Source organism: Nicotiana sylvestris, chromosome 10 (genome assembly GCF_000393655.2).
Source record: "Nicotiana sylvestris chromosome 10, ASM39365v2, whole genome shotgun sequence".
Lineage (NCBI taxonomy): Eukaryota > Viridiplantae > Streptophyta > Magnoliopsida > Solanales > Solanaceae > Nicotiana > Nicotiana sylvestris.
Genome location: NC_091066.1, coordinates 140042957 through 140056268, shown reverse-complemented (window position 1 = coordinate 140056268; position 13312 = coordinate 140042957). Strand labels below are relative to the sequence as shown.

Genomic DNA, 13312 nt, shown 5'->3' with positions numbered 1-13312 from the left:
TGACCATCTTGATAAGATAGGATTCATAGAGCTAATCCCAATTATTAGTTTGGAATTGAAGCGTAGCAGTTGTATTTTACAGCAATCATTGGCAAGGATAGAAATTTTATAGTTTTTCAATTGTAAGATAAAAGGATCATGGGATATCTCCGTACTGTACCTCTGGCACGATTTTGAGAAATTTTAAATTGGAGGATATCTTACGGTTGTCACTTTGAACTTCTTATCTATCCCTTCGGGTATCCTTCGGGCAGGGGTAGGGTCTGCATACTCATTACCCTTCCCAGACCCCACTAGTGGGATTTCACTGGGTTGGTGTTGTCACTTTGAACTTCTGGAAATGAGTTATACCAGTTAGAAGAACCTGTTTGGTTGGTGGAATAAGCAGATTTAATACGTTATTATTATTTGGTTGTTTTTTTGTATTTCACATAACTAATATAGTATACTCATTCCAATATGTATTTGACAGTGTGTGTGAGTGTGTGTATGTGTGTGTGTGTATATATATATATATATAACACATTTTTAAAAATCAACAAGGAATCGAAATAACCAAAAAATCTAACAAAAATTGACTTAGTTGTATAAATAAAATTTTATTTATGGTGAATGTCTATATTCTAAAGAGATTCTAGAGATTTTATTTGGTGGCTAAGTCACTCTTTCTCTATAAATAGAGGGGTTCTATTCCATTGTAATTCATCCTAAAATCAATAAGAATTCTCTCTCCCTACTTTTCTCTGCAATACTCTTCTTCTTCTTTTATTGTTTTATAACACGTTATCAGCACGAGACTCTAACCAATTGAGTAGAAACTTTTGGATTGAGCATAATGATTGTCAATTGTTCCATGAACTTTCTTCATGATTAAATTCTGAATTTAAGGTAAGTATTTTACTTTAATTTTCTCTTTTAAATTCTTGACATTCTATAATTTGATTTTAAATACAAGCAAATATGGATATCTCTCAAAGCAAAATTGGATCACAATTCAATTGTAAAAATATTTGTTTAATTGACTCATGTACGTCACATACAATATTCAAAGAGAAGAAATATTTCTCTTATTTAAGTATGTGTAAGGTAGATGTTACTACAATTTCTGGTAGTAATAATCTGATTGAAGGCTCTGGAAGAGCTACTATAACTCTGCCTAAAGGAACAATACTTATCAAGTTATCATAGAGAATGCAATGTTCTCCTCCAAGTCCAAGAGGAATTTGTTGAGTTTTAAAGATATCCGACGAAATGGATATCATATTGAGACAATAGATGAGAATAATCTTGAATATCTCATCATTACCAAGAATGTCTCTGGCCAAAAGAGGGTTATTGAGAAGTTCCCATCTTTATCTTGTGGCCTGTATTGGACAAGAATTAGTGCAATTGAAGCACATTCTATTGTAAATCAAAAGGTTACTGACTCCAATACTTTTGTACTTTGGCATGATCGATTGGGACACCTTGGATCAATTATGATGAGACGAATTATAGAAAACTCAAATGGGCATCCATTAAAGAATTTAAAGATTCTTTTAAATAATGAATTTTGTTGCACTTCCTGTTATCAAGGCAAGTTAATTATTAGACCATCACCAACAAAGGTTGGGATTGAGTCAGTAATACATTGAAGTTTGAAGTCAGTAAAGCGGAGGGTTACAACAAAAATCCCCAGCATAAATTAAAATTCAGAAGTCGTAAGGAAGCCAACACTAGTCAGAAGAAGGCAGTTCAAGCTTCGAAGGAAAAATAATTTGAAGCTCACAAGAAGGAAATAAGCAGTTCAAATTCGGCAATCAAGAGAGAATACAAGTCAAGTCAGAAAGAAAGAAATATCAGAGGAAACACAAGGCAACAAGGCAACAAGACAACAACAGTCACATGACCAAGTTTGAGAATAAATCTTTGTAATTCATAGACCATAGCTTAGCATAACTTCTTTATTTTTATCAAGGTGTAACAAGGAGGTCAGTAAGCAGGTAGCAGCAGCAGCAATAGCAATGACAACAAAACCACAGCTTCATGGTAGTCCCAGCTACCAACACTTCCCGAACTACATTAACCTGATTCCCTTTTAGCCAGGGATATGTAGAAAACCTTCGAAGCAAAGGTTCGGTTAAGTCTTTCAAAAAATGCTTCACACGGAGTAGTCCAACGGGCAAAAATCGCTCGTATCCGCTCACTTTATCTTTGCACGAAAACCCTTCGTGTTTTCGGACAAAGAGGGGCAGCTGTGAGCACGTGATTTGTGTTTCACGGAAACTACTCCGAAAGAAATCAAAAAAATAAATAAAACAAATGTCCTTTAGGTACAATTTTAAGAATTTGCGTGGCATCTTTGGATAATTGTTTGTATTTTTGTCTGTGAATGTTTATCTTGTTTTAAAATTTAAAATACAAAAATATATGTTGCATGCACATTTAGGATTTAATTGTGCACTTAGGAATTAACTGAACCATGTTTTTTTTTATTAATTAATATTTAATCTTGTGTGTCAATTATTATTTAGGTTTAATTAATATTTTTAATTTAATTTTGGTTTTACAACTTATTTTAGAATTTTTGGTAATTAGGAATTAAAAAGGAAAATTATAGAAAAGAAAAACAAGTGAAATAAGAAACACATTCGGAACTGGGCCATTTTTTTGGACCCAAAATCAGGCCCAAAACACCCCATTTACCCGGTCCAATATGCCTGATCTCTCAGATGACTCAAACGACGCCGTTTATGCGTCTCAAATCTGAATCGTTGATCAAACAGATCAAACGGTCCAGTTCAGCCCCAACATTGGTTCAAACGATACCGTTTTAGGTGATTAAATCTGAACCATCCGTTCCCTTTGATCTAACTATCCCAGGCTTCCCCCATAACCCGGTCCATTTCACCCCGGGTCGACCCAGTCTCGTAGCATGACCAAACGATGTCGTTTCCTATTAGTAAAATGATCCAGGCCGTTGATCGTGATTGATCCAACGGCCAAGATCAAACGCCCCTTCCGTATATAACCCTAATCCCTTACCCCACGCCCCCAAACCAACCCCCTGTCACCCCATCGTCTCTCTCTCAAGCTCAGAGACGAACCAGACCAAACCCTAGCCGCCATTGTTACACCTTCGCATGAAACCCGGCGGCAACAACGCTGTCGGTCACCAAATTAACACCCCTAAGCCATCTGACCACCCTCGTTACGAATCTGTTAACCGTTTGCCTCGAATCAACCTCTAGCTTCTCGAATCTTCAATCGAAGATTCGAGAAAAACCTAAACCTACCCCAACCAGTCCCAAACTCACACCACGACACCCCTGACCTCCCTCGTGCCCAAAATACCTTTGGCCTGGTTCGAATCTTGCTAGAACCATTCGAACCCCAAATGGAACCAAGACCCCTATAAAGACCAAACCTGGGTTTTGTCCGAAATTAAAGGAATTTGAGCGTCTAATCGACCTTAGTCGAAGTGTTCTCCGTTGAGAACACTCGATTAAGGTCCGTTCGACCTCAAAAAGTTCGGGTCAAGAGTTCGACCTGGGTTCGTCTAGTTTCTGTTTTGTTAAGGTATTTTTTTCTCCTCCTTTCTTTCTTGTTCTATTTTGTTACGGTTAATTGTGTTTAGTTTAGTTATAATCCAGTTTTTGTTCATTGTTTCTTCTTCTTCTCCAATCAGACCTTTTTATTTGGTCGAGTCTGCTTCTGTTCATGGTCGAATATATGTTATTAGCCATGTAATTTGTTAGTTATAAGTTCTCTATTTTTGCCAATACCACTCGAATCACTTGTTGGTCTGTTTATTCTGATTGTTTGTTGTTAACTGCTAAATGTTATAGCCTGTGTAATCAATTGAATAAGCGTCGTCGATTAGTCTTTTAGGATTGAATGTTATGTTAACATGATAATAGTTCAACCTTTGGTTCATACCAGTATGTTTACCATCCTGTATCTTGTATATACTTGAATTAGAGTTGTGTTTGCTCATTCCCTGTATTTGGTTTGACCTCCTGTTCTTTATAGTTGTTCGCACGAACCTCCTTCCTTGATTCATACTGCTTCAATTTTGGTTTGTATTATTGAATCCCTGCTCAATCACTAGGTCTGAGTTGATCAGGATTGGTTCCCAATATGATCAACTCATTCCCTTTGATTGATGCCATGTTTGAAATGATCTGGTCTTCTGCTTTGAATCACTATGTGAATTTGATAGTGGGAATTGGTTTATAGCTGTAGTAATTTAGTGATCAATTAGAAATTAGTTGTTAGGGTTACAACTTATAGAGTTTTAATAACAGATCAATGAAGCTTAGGGCAGGGCAGTAATACACAGGGGTTTCAGGGGTAGTTTTGGGATTTAAAAGTTGGCAAAATGGTCTTGCTAAGTGGGCTGTCAGTAAAGCACTTAATTAACATTAAATTAATGCATTTGTTTAGTACTAATGGGGAACAAAACATAATGGTAGGGGAAGGCTTAAAAGGAATGGATTAAAATATGTGGCCCATGCCTATTTGAACATTAAATAAGGAAAAGACATACTCTAGTCGAATTAAAAGAAGATCATGGGCAGAATTAGTGGGAGGATTCTGCCTGAGTGCTTTTGAGAGGGGGGCAAGGTCAGTGTTTGGTATAAAATAGGGGTCTGGATAGAGTTAAGGGCTGGATTTTTTTGGGAGAAGAGAAATCAGTTTTCTTTCAGTTTTTTTTCCAGAGAGTCTAGGCTGGATTTTTAACATTTAAGAGTTCAGTAATTTAAGAGAAAAAAAGGCTGGTTTTTAATCCTAAAAGTTTTAGTGTTTGAGAGCTAAGAAACTGAAAAGTGAGGTCTTTTCTTTTACTGCTGAATATCAGAACTAGTACTATTACTGTTTCATTGGCGTTGCTGGTTGGTATTTCTGGGGTTTCAATTGGTTTTTCCTGAGTTTGCTATTGGTTATTTGCTACTGTTTCATTGGGTGTTGCTGCAATTCTGCTGGGTTTTTTTTATCTGTTACTGGGTTGTTCTGTTACTGTGCTGCTGGTTATTGCTGTTGCTGTTTGTTACTGCTCTGCCGATCCTCCTCTTCTTCTTCTATTGTCTATTTCCAGGTACACTTTCGAATCACACTGTGATGTAGCTGTGAGATGTAAAAGTGAAAAGAAAATGCTCGAGTAGTGGAGTACTTAGTGCATCTGTAATTTAGTAGATAAATGATAAGTTGTATAGTCTATCTTTATAACTCAATGAAGAATGTGGACTGTGGAGTTTGTATCTGATAAGGACTGTATTGGACCATTAATTTGCCTTTCTTAGTTGTAAATTTAGTAGTTTAATACCAACTTTAGTAGCATAGAATTAAAAAATCAAACTTCCAAGTTAACTGTGCTTTTCCCGAATAGTTAAGCATGCCCATTATTGTCAAACTATTTAGTTAAATAAGTGGAATAAGATGAAGATAGCATGAGTTTGTTCTATTGAACCTGCCTGTTTAAACTTGTTAGTTTCACTAGCTATGAAGGTTTTAATATTGTCAACAATAGGTAGATAATGATTGTTGGCAGCCCATTTGCTCAAAAAGTTGAAATATTGGGTTTGGCTTCATCATGTAAAGCAATTGGCAATAGCCTGTGTATGTTAAATCATACTCGAATCCGCTTCTGTGAGTCGAACGCTGAACTTGGCCTGAATAACGTATGAAATCTGGTCGTAGGAAACGGGCTCGATCACAAGACCATCCTTAAAAATCATACAATAGAGTTAAGTAACAATTGGTTGGGACCTTCATTTGTGTTTAGAGACGAACTTAATAGAAAAAATGTAGTCACTTTAGGATCGTCCTTTTAAAATAAACGAGATGAGCCTCGCCAAATAAAACACACAGATTGTGGGGCCCTCACGAATGTATGTATTAATTACTTAGAACTCGGGATCGGCCGCTTAGCGAACTTCACGGCCTTTTCCCAAAATAACCACGCGTTAGTCTCTTTAGGCGCGTACTTTAAATAACATTACCTTCTTAAACTCGGGTGCACATTTATGTGACCCAAATCCAAATCTCAACAGAGTCGAAATGTGTCGATAACCACGGGTACATTGATGTGACGTGGTTCGAGATACGTTCTCACAACGTTGCAATTCTCTGTTAAAATAATAATAATAATAATAATAATAATAATAATAATAATAATAATAATAATAATAATAATAATAATAATAATAATAATAATAAAATCGGTAAAGAGTTAAAACTTGCATATAAGCTCATAATTGCTAAAATCAGATAAATAAGCCGAATGTGACAGTTGAGCGACCGTGCTAGAACCACGGAACTCGGGAATGCCTAACACCTTCTCCCGGGTTAACAGAATTCCTTATCCGTATTTCTGGTTCGCGGACTGTAATACAGAGTCATTCTTTTCCTCGATTCGGGATTAAACTGGTGACTTGGGATACCCTTAATCTCCCAAGTGGCGACTCTGAAATAAATAAACAAATCCCGTTTCGATTGTCCTTTAATTGGAAAAACTCTCTCTGCGCCCCTGCGGGCGCGGGTAAAAAGGAGGTGTGACAAAAGGAATTCAAGATGAAAGATATCGGAAAGACAAAATTATGTCTTGGTTTGCAAATTGAACATTTGGCAAATAGAATTTTTGTTCATCAATCTTCCTACATAGAAAATGTATTGAAACGGTTTTACATGGATGGAGCACATCCATTAAATGCTCTGATGGTTGTTCGATCACTTGATGTGAATAAGGATCCATTCCGACCTCAAGAAGAGAATGAAGAGCTACTTGGTCCTGAAGTACCAGATCTTAGTGCAATTGGTGCACTAATGTATCTTGCTAACACTACAAGGCATGACATAACTTTTTCAGTTAATGTCTTAGCAAGATATAGCTCTACTCCTACAAGGAAACATTGGAATGGAATCAAACACATATTACGGTATCTAAAAGGAACTATCGATATGGGCTTATTTTATGGCAATAATTACAGTCCTGATCTTGTTGGTTATGCCGATGTTGGGTATTTATCTGACCTACACAAGGCTCAGTCTCAAACAGGTTATGTGTTTATCTGTGGAGGCATTGTCATATCTTGGTGATCGACTAAGCAATCAATTGTGGCTACTTCATCTAATCATATTGAGATCATTGCTATTCATAAAGCAAGTCGAGAATGTGTGTGGTTGAGGTCTACAATACATCTTATTCGAGACAAATGTAGTTTGAAGTGTGACAAACTACCCACGATTTTGTATGAAGATAATGCAGCATGCATAGCCCAATTGAATGGAGGATTCATAAAAGGAGATAGGACAAAACACATTTCACCAAAATTATTTTTCACACATGATCTTCAAAAGAATGGTGATATTAATGTGCAACAAATTTGTTCAAGTGATAATATAGCTGATTTGTTCATCAAATCTCTACCAACGCCAACCTTCAAGAAGCTAGTGTACAAGATTGGGATGCAAAGGCTCAAGGATGTGAATTGACGCTTTCATCAGGGGGAGTTAATGCACGTTGCACTCTTTTTCTCTTATAAGGTTTTGTCCCACTGGGTTTTCCTTGCAAGGTTCTTAACGAGGCAACCAAAAGGCGTATTGTTATATATGTGTACTCTTTTTTCTTTTCTAGAATTTTTTTTCACTGGGTTTTATTTTAGTTAAGATTTTAACGATGCACATTATCTGTTGAATAGACATTCATGGGGAGTGTTATAAATAGAATTTTATTTATGGTGAATGTCTATCTTCTAGAGAGATTCTAGGGATTTTACTTGGTGGCCAAGTCACTCTTTCCCTATAAATAGAAGGGTTCTATTCCATTGTAATTGATCTCAATGCAATAAGAATTCTCTCTCCCTACTTTTCTCTGCAATACTCTTCTTCTTTTATTGTTTTATAATATTAATTGGTTTGGTTTCTTTTTAAGGGGAAAATTGATCTAAACTGAAAACATGAATACGCCTAATTAATAACTGACAATGACAAAAAATGCCCTCGCTCTTCAAAGTTATATCGTCTTTCTTGAAAAATTTCGAAGGACAGATTAGTATCAAACATCCTATAAGAAATAAGTTCTGCCCTGCATTACTTGCCTTTGAACCAAACAGCCCCTAAAAATTACAAGTACAGTATTGCATAAAGATTCTAGCCCTTATGTTTATTCGTTTAATTACTACATGGCACTAGGGAACAATTAATAGCACTTAATACTTCCTTTGTTCGGTTTGTGTATTTTACCAACAGAGTAACTATCACAACCACACACATTTGTGTCTTCTAGTAATAAACTCTCATGCTATTTCTTCTATGTGGGGTACCTAAACCTTCAGTTCGGATAGGAGAAAGATTACCATATCCCATCCTTTAAACATCAGCGGCATATCAAACAAGCCAGCAAAATTTAAACTAGTAAATAGACGGGCACACACTATACACAAAAGAATATCAATTTCTTTAAAAGAATAGGCCAAATCAGCTCAGATCTTTGGAACACATGTTTGCCTTACACCGCCAAGAAACAAATGCTGTATCTGTACTAGTTAGGCGTCAAAGAATGACAGGAAACTACAAAATTCTAGTATGCAACCTATTATATGATCATATTTTTGAGCTAAGACAATCGCTACTTGGAGTACTTACAAGACAGCAATACTACATCAGTCCCTTAACCACGTAGGATCAGTTAATAATCTTTCAGTTCTTACAGTAACTTTTCGGCGACCTGCTGTTAGGTGACAATGAGAAGATTATTTTCATTACCATCGTTGTGAACAACGGGCCACAAAGGATCAACCTTCCATATGCCATCAACAATGAATTTGATCTGCACCAAAAGAATGAGATCCCACTACTTCAGAACATATTGTAATATTGAATACTAAGGCGTTACAAGGGATTATACAAACCTCATATCTGCCTGGATACAACTTTAGGCTTACAGAAAAAATACCAGTGTGCGATTTCTCCATCTTCCTCTGCAAATTCAATACAGCTATTACTCTACTAACCACACATATCATTCTATACTAAGGACAAGAAGCCCATTGAAGCTGTAACTACAAAGTTTCTTGATTTTTGGTGAAAGGGGGTTTATAGAACTGCAGAGTTTCATCATTAGGAGACACAAAATAATTAAAAATAAAAAGCATTATACTGTTAAACAGACAACCTTTTCGCTCACGTACATCAATATTGCTATATAATTTCTATCCTCACTGAAACCGATTTATGGATAACAAGTGTTATCACTTAGTAGGTAGAGGGACTTGTGACTTACGTCACAAGTTTGAGCCCTGCACCATGCCAACTAAGCATGGTATTCAAGTGGAGAAGGGTAGAGAGTCGGACTAATTATCCCTGAGTTTCGAAGGTTTTGTGTTGGTTTTAAGGGTTGGCCGCAGACGAATTTCTCTGTCATAAAAAAAATGTGTCATCACTTAGTACGTTGTCATCTCATATTTCCAGAAGTATGAAAAAGTGCAGTTCAGCTTCTGAATTTTTCACCTCAGTAGCACTTTGTAATCTGATCCTGACAGGAACCTTGGGTAGTAATCCTGTTCTATCTTTTGGCCAACCCCCCCCCCCACCCCCACCCCCCACAAAACCCCACAAAGAAAAAAAAAAAGCAAACTAGGACTTAAACAACACATAAAAAGGCAAAAAACAAGACTCTTTGGCATCATGCAATTTAGGTCGAGCCAGAAACTTCTATCCTGACATAACTAAGTTGTGATAACTCTGCTTTCATCTTAAATTCAAGTAATACATGTTAACTTTCTTGGTGACGCTTCTAAATTAAATTATGCGAAAAGATCGTCTTAACACCAACAATTTTTTTTTTTAAAAAAAAGCATCACAATATTGCCTCTTATTTCTTATCACATATGGGGAAGCAAAGATCAAACCTGAGTTGTCCATCCATCAAATGAGCCTGTTAGAAGAACCTCTGAGGCAGAGTTATGCCAAACAATCCGAGTAGTACGAAGAAGCTGTAAAGCTTTACTAGCACCATCAATTCTCTTTTTCTTCTCTTCCAACACCTTATCCGCATCACTGAAAAAGTATGGTAGGGGAACTCAGTTTTGGTAAAGGTATCTATCATAAAGTGAATTATAAACAAATGAGAAATGATGCAGACATCAATGCTAACGCCATTTTCCCCTCAAGTATGGCAAGTTTTGCACGTATGGACCGCAATCTCTTCTGAGCATTTATGACCTCATTCTCCTGGAACTCCCGTGCATCAGAAAGGTTCTCCAAATCACTAATGGATCTGCCAAGAACCTGAGAAAGCAAAATTTCTTCAGAGCAATACAAGCATCACCTCTCCAAAATACAAAGAGACAATAAAACTTCTTTTGAAATTGTCAAATGCATATATTTTGGAAATTCAAAGCCTTTTCTCCATAAGTGGTGGCAGCCGAACCAAAAAATTTGCTCTTAGGTCATTTTTCATTCTTTGGGTGAAGATCTGGGAGTACTAGGAAGCACTATCAGGTTATTGAGTTTAAATCCCCAGGAGAATCTCGGGTAGGAGGAAATTTATTCAGAACATATACAATGTTGAATATTAATTTAGTTTAATGAAAGAATAACATCACGTCCTGAGAAGTCTTCTAATTAATTTCTCGAGGCAGATCAAGAGCTAAGCAGATACAAACATATTTAACAGCGTTAAGCAACATCAATGATTTGAGTGGAAGAATTGCATTAGATTACCAAAACCAGTTAAATCCCTCATGCTACATAGTACAAAACATGACATGAAAGCATATCATAGTAGGAAAAGCAAGACCATGATGCATGACTAAAAGAAAGACGTGACTATACCTCCTTTGAACTGAACTCCTGGCTCTTGGATCTCAGGGAGCGAAGGGTCGAGGATAGCTCAAGCTCTAAACGCCGAAGACGAGGTCTTATGTCATTATGGTTGTCATTTTTCCATCTCTCCAAAGCTTCATAACTATTCTCTGTGATGGTTAATAGACCTTCTCTTGAAGATTCACTTTTACCTCCATCTGGTGTCTTACCAAAGCTAATATCACCAGCTGTACATAGGGGGAGTCAAATTGAGGCTACAAACTATGAACATGATTAGATTCCAGGAAGTGAATACCTTCAAACTCTGTGCCCTGAGGATCTGCACGTTGCATGCTCCATGTTCTCCACATATCTGGCGTGAATTCGTGGTTAAGCTGCCCTCCTGAATCACTTAAACTGCCTTTCTTGGGGCTACCTGATTTGAGGCTTCCATTTTTCCCCGGGTCAGTCCTGTCTTTTACAATGTAACAAGCATGGCATTTCATGTTTTAGTTTCCAATTGTATAAAGACAATTCACTAACTTATACATTTTTCAGTTTAACATTTAAGCCAAAGGTTTAAGGTTTCAATTATCACTACAACTGTAAAAACATGGTGCACAAAAGGCCTTGATGATTAAACAGCATTCAAAAGGGTAAAAAAACAGATTAGAACAGGTTTATTGGGGAGACTAAAATGGGGAGAAAAGACCCTACCCGTAGTAGTGGTTCCAGAGCTTCCACCATCCAAGCTATTCCTAATTGAACAATTAGATCCATACCCATATTTGCCCGTAGTAATACCAAGAGATAAGATCCTCTCATACTCTAGTCGGTTCAATATCCCTTCAATCCCACTATCTTCCTCAAACTCAACTGCAGCTTCTCTGATGCAAAGACAGAGGAAATAAAGATTGTATATTTTACAACTTTTCACATAAATTCAACAGAATCTGTAACAAATGGCAAATAAATTGAATCACAATAAACACTTAGAAACAAGGAATCCTTCTTCTAACTTCTAGTTTTGGCTCGAGTACTAGATTTACTATAAATACTTAGAAACAAAAAAGATTCCTTCTTTTAACTTCTATTTTTGACTCAAGTAAAAGATTTTCGATAAATAACAAAATGTAACACCATTCTTTTTCAACAGGAGCCAAGATAAACAAATAGACGAAAGAGAGTAACCAAGATAAACAAATACAGGAAAGCGAGTAACCAAGATAAACAAATAGACGAAAGAGAGTAACTGAGATAAACAAATAGACAAAAGGGAGGAACCAAGATAAACAGATAGGCAAAAGAGCATTTTACAAGGAGGAAACTCACAGTGATCTACCAGAGGAGGAAGCTGGCTGAGAAGAATTCCCAATTGAAGAATCAAAACCAAAATCTTCATTCCCTCTTAATGAATCACTTTCTTGATATTTCTCAACTCTTTTTCTAAATTCCTCAATATCAAAATCCATTTCTTCAGTCTCAGATTCATGAACATTTTCTGTGTCCCAACCAAAAGAATACCACCCACCCCTCTTCTTTATAGCCTCCAATAAATCAACTCTTCCCGCTTTTTCCAAATCTTTCTTTGTAGGAAATGCATTTGGGTTCTCAGACTTTTCCATGAAGGCCAAAATCTCCGCTTCTAACTCCAAATCTGTTTCACCCTCCGACCCTTTTTCGCAGCAACAACGAAACACACTGTGCTTAGCATTTTCCCTCCTTAGTTCAAGAAACTTCAAAGAACACATTTTATTACCCAAAACAAGGTCAAAACCCCCTGATTTTCTATGGAAATGAAGTCTTTTTCTTGAGTTTAGTAAAACGACTTTACAGGAGGTAGTAGCAGGGGTACTCAACAAGGAGTTGAAACAATGAGGTCTTGTTAAGGGTGTCATTCAGGCATTTCGTCGAACAGACTGCAAGCAACTCTGAAGAAACAATTCCCAGTACAGCAAAACAACAAAAAAGAGAGAAAAGGAAGAAGAAAGAATGAGCGCCAGAAGCACGAAAAGTGAAGGGAAAAGAAAGTGAATGAAGAAACGAACAATGCAGTACAATTTGAGAGCTGATAACTGTTTACTGAACTACCAGTATTTCATTTGTGTAAAGCTAAAAAATCTTTCATAGGTTTCATAAAGTATTAGACTTTATAGGTATCGAATGTGTATGTATACAAAAAAAATTATTCTACACACTTTCCCACGAGCATATCTGAGCTGTGAGCATTTTCAATTACGTATTTCAGTATTTTCAAGATTTGGGTTTTGTGTATCCTTTGGGGGGTAAATGGCGGAGAAGGAAACTTGTTACTTAAAATGGAAACTCTGACATATCCGTCTGTGGCCTTTGGTTTCTATTTACATTCATATAGTGTTATTTTTATAGAAATTGCTATCGGTTCATACCTTTTTTTTGTAGGTAAGTTGAAGATAAATATATATTTTTAGCAGCTTTAAAAAAACAATAATCCATAAAATTTATATTTTTTTACTTATGTGTATTATATTAAAAAATATACCTATTT

The 13312-nt window shown here is 36.4% G+C and overlaps 1 protein-coding gene across 1 annotated transcript; it reads right to left on the bottom strand.

Moving 5' to 3' along the window:
- Positions 1-8416: 8416 nt before the first annotated feature.
- Positions 8417-12828, bottom strand: LOC104216221 (protein PTST homolog 2, chloroplastic-like). Its single transcript, XM_009766225.2, has 8 exons — positions 12118-12828; positions 11503-11672; positions 11102-11260; positions 10816-11033; positions 10124-10269; positions 9891-10038; positions 8892-8960; positions 8417-8809 (listed from the first exon to the last, which is right to left on the bottom strand). The coding sequence occupies exons 1-8, from the start codon at positions 12681-12683 to the stop codon at positions 8714-8716; spliced, it is 1572 nt and encodes a 523-aa protein (XP_009764527.1). The 5' UTR covers positions 12684-12828; the 3' UTR covers positions 8417-8713.
- Positions 12829-13312: the final 484 nt, after the last annotated feature.